This window comes from Mandrillus leucophaeus, unplaced genomic scaffold, assembly GCF_000951045.1.
Source record: "Mandrillus leucophaeus isolate KB7577 unplaced genomic scaffold, Mleu.le_1.0 Scaffold565, whole genome shotgun sequence".
Classification (NCBI taxonomy): domain Eukaryota; kingdom Metazoa; phylum Chordata; class Mammalia; order Primates; family Cercopithecidae; genus Mandrillus; species Mandrillus leucophaeus.
Genome location: NW_012106086.1, coordinates 518,651 through 524,683, shown reverse-complemented (window position 1 = coordinate 524,683; position 6,033 = coordinate 518,651). Strand labels below are relative to the sequence as shown.

The window sequence follows — 6,033 nt, the reverse complement described above, 5'->3', positions numbered from 1 at the left end:
AGGATGACCTGGGTCGGCGCCTCCACGTGACCATCCACTATGGCTTCCCTGTGTCAGGGCCAGCTGTGTAGTGGCTCGGTGTGATTTGTTAGCTATTCGAGGCAGGGTACCCTCCTCAGGACTGAGACATGCAAAAAATTAAATCTCTCATGACCCGACAGGTAAGTCGCGGTGGCTGAAGCAAAGGCTTCCTTCATCTCGGAAGTGAGAGGAGCCGAGATGTTCTGTCCCTAACCAGTGGCGGGCGGAGACCTAAGTTATGGGTGGTGGCAGGTGTCAGGGGGACTGGGAAGCCGGGGCACACCCTGGAAAACTCACCTGGGCCGCCTGGATTGGAGCCCTGCTCCAGCAGGTACCCGCCTCCCAGAAACATTCGCATAAAAAGAAATCATTGAAGGAATCAGGATATCTTTGTCTCCCTTCCTCCTCTTTTTGCCATCTTTCCAGAATAGCCCCAGCTTCCTTGCAAGGTCTTCCGCATCCAGGTTGTCTGTCATATGTGAGCTGATAGCCTGGGTAGGGTGGTGTGGTCTGTGCAGTAGAGGTGACCTGGAAAGAGTGGAAACGGATGATTTGAAGACAGCATTTGTAGCTTTTGGATTTTGGGCAAGTCCCCAAACTTTGTAGCTTACTTGTCTGGATGTGAAAATAATTATTTTTGTTCATTTTATTTCACAGTTCTGTTATGAGGGTCATCAATAAGCTAATATATGTGAAAACTCTTTGTGAAATTCTACTTTAAAAAATTTATTTTTGTCATGGCAAAATACTGATCTTTTCTTTTTTTCCCAGAATGAAAATTCATGAATAAGAGCTTTGGCTATTTTGTAATCTGTCTCATAAATGTTAGGGACCTTGTAATAATGCCTCAGCTTCGTTTAAGAAGTGCAGAAATTTTCTTTTATGTACTTATTGATTATGACTTTATTTTAGCTACCTTTATTTACTTCAACTTTAATATTTCACTAGAATTGGTCATTTTATTATTTTAATATATTTAATATAAAAGATAATTAAGATTAGAGTTTTAAATCAACATGGCTTTTACAAATTGTATATTTCTCTTGCATAATACACAAATGACCCTTACATGATTATTTTAGTAATGTCAGATTATTTTGTTAATGGTATGAAAATATATATCAAAATGTTCTGTGAATCATAAAAATATTTAAATAAGTGGCTAGTAACATTTATCAGTTCCTCACGTGTGGAGTACTGGTATTATGCATCCTGCTACGTCTTACTTGACAGTGAGTTTGGGTCCTGCTGTAGCCTGTGGTAGCTGTGTGACTTTCGGCAAGTTACAAAACGTTTTTAAGCATCTGTTTCCACATCTTTAAAATAGGAATAATGTGTACCTTACATCTTTAAAATAGGAATAATGTGTACCTTATGGAGTTAGCCTGATAGTGGTATTTATATGATACAATGAAGTTAAAGAGATTAAGGTGTTAACAGAGTTCCTGGGCATTATCAAGGAAGTGCTTGAACATGGAGACCGTTAGTTACATTGGCTACATTGATGGTGGGAAAGCAGGAAAACTGGAAGCAGGCTGTTGCAGTAATTCAAGCAACAGATAAGTTCATGCTGACTTTGGTACCTGTTTGATTTTTAAATCAATATATACTTTTGTATATTATACCACTAATACCTCTGAACTGCCTTTGGGAGGCTGAATTTGGACTTTTGTGTACCAGCTAAGTTTGATGCTCTCTCAAGTTTGTTGTCTGCTATACAGTTCAATGTAGTTAACATTGTCGTAATTGTATGGTAGCTGTGGTTGGTTTAGGTTTTTTGACCTCATTTTGTAAAACTGAGGAGAGAAAAAAATTTCAGATAGGAGTGATAAGTGTATGTCTCCTAAATGTAATGCAATTTGCTGAAAATGGTAACACTTAAGCCTTAGTTGTTTATTGAATTTCAGCACGTCAAACCTGTGTTTAATTGGAATGGAAAAAAATACATTAAAGAACACATACAAAAAGCTGGAACCATACTGTGTACAAAGTGAGGTAAAATTAGCAGTTTTGCACACATATTTAAAGTTACCCTAATTATGTATGTTATGGCTTGACTTTCACATATTTGATACTGATGCACAGTTCCTGAATCCATGAGGTATGAAATTAGTGTGCCTCCTATTTACATCAAGGGTTTGAATTAGTACAGTTTGTTATTGGGTTAAATTTAATAGGATTACGAATAAGTATACATGGAAGTATTTCTTTTTTTGAACCTGTAGAATGTGCTAATAATATATATTGAGTTAATGTGGAGAGATGGAAATTAAGGTCTGTGAAATTTAAGTTTTTGGGCATTTCAGCTGTCCTGGGAACTTTGTTTGCAAAATAATGGGAGGAAGGGAGGCTTTGTTAGCCCTCTTTATTTAAATGAGATCTGTTCTTCATCTTTCTCCATTATGCCGGCCTCTGTTCTTTCAGTCCATTCAACAAATGTTTATTGAGCACTTTGTGCCAGGCACTATTGTAAGTAAAAAAAATAGACAAGTGTTAAGGCAGACATGGTGATAAACACTGTAGAGGAAAAGAGGATAGAAAGTCCTGGGAATTGTTGGCGATTTGAGGTCACTTATAATTTTAGATAGGATGGTCATGGAAGGCCTCGCAGAGAAGGTAATATAAAAAGACCCGAAGGGAGTGAGGAAGTGAACTCTATGATGTGGATATTTGGGAAGGAGCATTTCTGATGGAAGGAAAGGCAAATGCAGAGGCCCTGAGGCAGGAGCTTGTTTGAGAAATTGCAAGTGGCCAGTGTGGGTGAAGTGAGTGAGGAGAAGAGTAGTGGGAGATGAGGTCAGGATAAGGTTAGATGACTGAGGGCAGGAAGCTAGATCATATAGTACCTTATAGGTACCTTATAGGTAATAGCAAGATCATGGCTTTCATTCTGAGTGAAATGGCAAATAGAGGAATGATATAATCAGACATAACACTTCAGACAGACTGTTCTGACCCATGTTTTAAGAATAGATTGAAGAGGGGAAAAGAGCAAAACCAGGGAGACCAATGATGAGGCTACTATGGTAATCCAGGTGAGAGGGTGGGTGTAGGCCTTCTACCCTAGTGGTAGAAGTGTTCAAAGAGGTCAGATTGTGAATATGCTGTAAATGTAGAGGTGACAGAATTTCCTGACAGATGGGGTTTGGGCTGTGAGGGAAAGAGAAGCATTAAGGATGACTCAAAATAGTTTGGCCCCAGCAATTGGAAGAATGTAATTGTGATTTCTTCGTATGGATAAAACTGAGGGAGGAACAGATTGAGGGAAGGGACATAGTTCTTGTACTTGTTAATTTGACAGCCTCTTAAATATTCAACTGGAGAGATACAGTAGGCAGTTGGCCAGATGAATCTGAATTTATGGCGCGAATCCAGGGTATAGCTAAAACTCTGGGAGTTACAAACATGTAGATTGCATATAAACTGGTTAAGATCACAGTGGAATGAGTGTAGATATACAAAGAATCTAAGGTTGGAGCTTTTGAGAATCCAGTGTTAAAAATTCAGGGGGAAGCAGTGGATCCAGGAAAGCAGAATGAGAACATGTAGCTCGTGAAGTAAGAAGTCTTTAGCTTCCTGAATGGCACCTGGAATATAGCAGATGCTCAATAAATATTTGTTGCATGAATGTGGGATAAAGAGAACAACCAAGAAGAGTGCCTTGAAGCCAAGTAAAGAATTGAAAAGAGTAAGGAGTGATTAGCTGTGTTAAATGCTGAAGATTGGTCAAGTAAGGTGAGAGTGAGAATGAGAAATGTGCTTTTGGATTGAGCAGCATAGAGGTCCTTGGTGCCCCAACTACGGCAGTTTTCATCAAGTTGTGGGGAGGAAAGCCTGATGAGAATGGGTTCAGGAGAAAATAGGGGGAGAGAAATTAGGGACTGGGTGTAAACACTCTTGAGTTTTGCTGAAAGAGAAGGAAACACAAATCATCACAGATGCTTCTTTGGATGGATAAGACATAGTTGCTGGTTTCATAAGTGGAAAATGAGGATTAATGTAGACATAACTGAAGTAGTCTGAAATGTTAATCTGATTTGGGTAAACGAAATGCAGAGGTAAGTGTTAATTTATGATGAATTTTCTATATGTCTGAACTGGGGAATTATCAACACAAAAATCAAATACAAAAGAAAATCAAATAGTGGTAAATGATTAGCATCAAAGTTTTAACTTAATAAAGGGAGAGAACTGCAGTTAAAACCATGACTTCATGCTTTAGAGAGATGAAGATAAAATAAGAATGACTTCACTTGTTAGTAGAAATTTATAAAATTGATAAAGTTAAAGATCTAAAGTACAGTTGAATGTCAGATGTGCTTTGAGACATTTATGTAATTCTTCATTTCTGTTTTGATAAAAGGAAAACATTTCTGTCATAAAATATTAAGAATTAGGGTTAATCATCACAGAATGCTTGAGATATATGAGACAGTATTTTTGGCTTCTCATATACATTACCTCTTTTACTTCTTATAATAGCCTATGAATGATCGTAGAATATAATGCACAAAAAGGATAGATAAGTTGTTCAAAACCGCAGCAAGAAAGTCAGGATACAAACTCAAGTGGTTTGCTTCGGAGCCCATTACAATAATCACTTCACTCTACATCCTCCTAACATGTACACGGATTTTCAATTTGTATTACTTTTATTTTGTACATGTGGCAGAAATTTGCCATGTATTGGTATTGAATTGTTACGTGGTGACTACTTTTTCTAGATATTGGTATATATCACATTTACATTGCATTGGTTTCTTTACAGAGTAGCGCTGGGGAAAGAGAAATTAAATATGATATATTTCTTCAGGGATTTCTGTTAGATTAGTTAAGCAAATCTATACAGATGGTCCCCGATTTACTATGGTTTCACTTAATGAATTTTTGAGTTTATGATGATTTTATTGAGATTATTAAATGTATTTTCCACTTATGCTGCGTTTAAAAAATTTTTTTATTTTAAGTTCAAGGGTACCTATGCAAGTTTGTTACATGGGTAAACTCGTGTCACAGGGGTTTGTTGTACAGATTATTTTTTCACCCAAGTATTAAGCCTAGTACCCATTAGTTATTTTCCTGATCGTCTCTCTCCCCCCACCCTCCACCCTCAGGCAGTCTCAGTGTCTGTTTTCTTCTGTATATTTCCATATGTTCTTGTATGATGGGTTTATTGGAACATAACCCAATTTGTAAGTCGAGGAGCATGTGTACTTTGAAAAATGTTTGTTTAAAAGACATGTCAATTACATTTTAAAAATATATTTTAGGGGTGGTCATGATTTGGAATCAAATTGGGGAGTTTTACTTTCATATGTGTATATATAATGTATATAGAAGTATAGTTTGGTAGCTCAGCCTTGCCTTCTTTACCACTTTTGATGCTATTCTCTCATGACTGTTGGTAAGAATTCAAGACAGGGAAGAACAAACTGCCCAAGACTAGTAACATACTTTTTCTCCTTCACTCATTGAAAGGCATATTAAACCTCATTAGGCCTTTCTTTTTCCAGCAAGTATTCCTAGCAATTTTTTTGCAATCAATTACGTGTTCCCATGGGAACAATGTGCTGATTTGTTGGAGATTGAAACCTGACCAATGACTTCTACCTAATAATTTACTCATTTCTTTGTTGTTTACTCTGTTTCTGGAACTTTGCTAGCCACTGGGCTCCAGAGGCAAATAGAACTTTGTCTCTCCCTTTCCTTAGGGCTTAAAGTTTGGAAGAGAAAGATACATTTAAAATTTAAAACTTTACTACTTTGGCTGAGGTATTGTCTTGGAAGATGTCTTGCTGAGGTATTGTTTTGGAAAATGCACATTCCTGGTCCAAATCCAGAGAAACCTATTCATTAGGTTTATTTTAGGGCCTATGAATCTTACTGTTAACGAGTTCCCTGGGTGATGTTGATGGTCATGATCCAAGGGTTATACTGAGAAATACTGTGTTCTTTGAAGCTTAGGGATTTAGGAAGACTTTGTGGAGGAGATAATTCTGAAAGTGGTGTATT

The 6,033-nt window shown here is 37.3% G+C and overlaps 1 protein-coding gene across 2 annotated transcripts in view; it reads left to right on the top strand.

The window, feature by feature from the left end:
* The window catches only part of CCDC132 (coiled-coil domain containing 132), a 130,228-nt gene continuing 124,195 nt past the window's right edge, over positions 1-6,033 (top strand). For both annotated transcript variants that reach the window (XM_011998265.1, XM_011998266.1), the window contains exon 1: positions 1-161. In XM_011998265.1, coding sequence (XP_011853655.1) covers positions 129-161 — 33 coding nt within the window. In that variant the 5' untranslated portion in view covers positions 1-128. The remainder of the gene's footprint in view (positions 162-6,033) is intronic.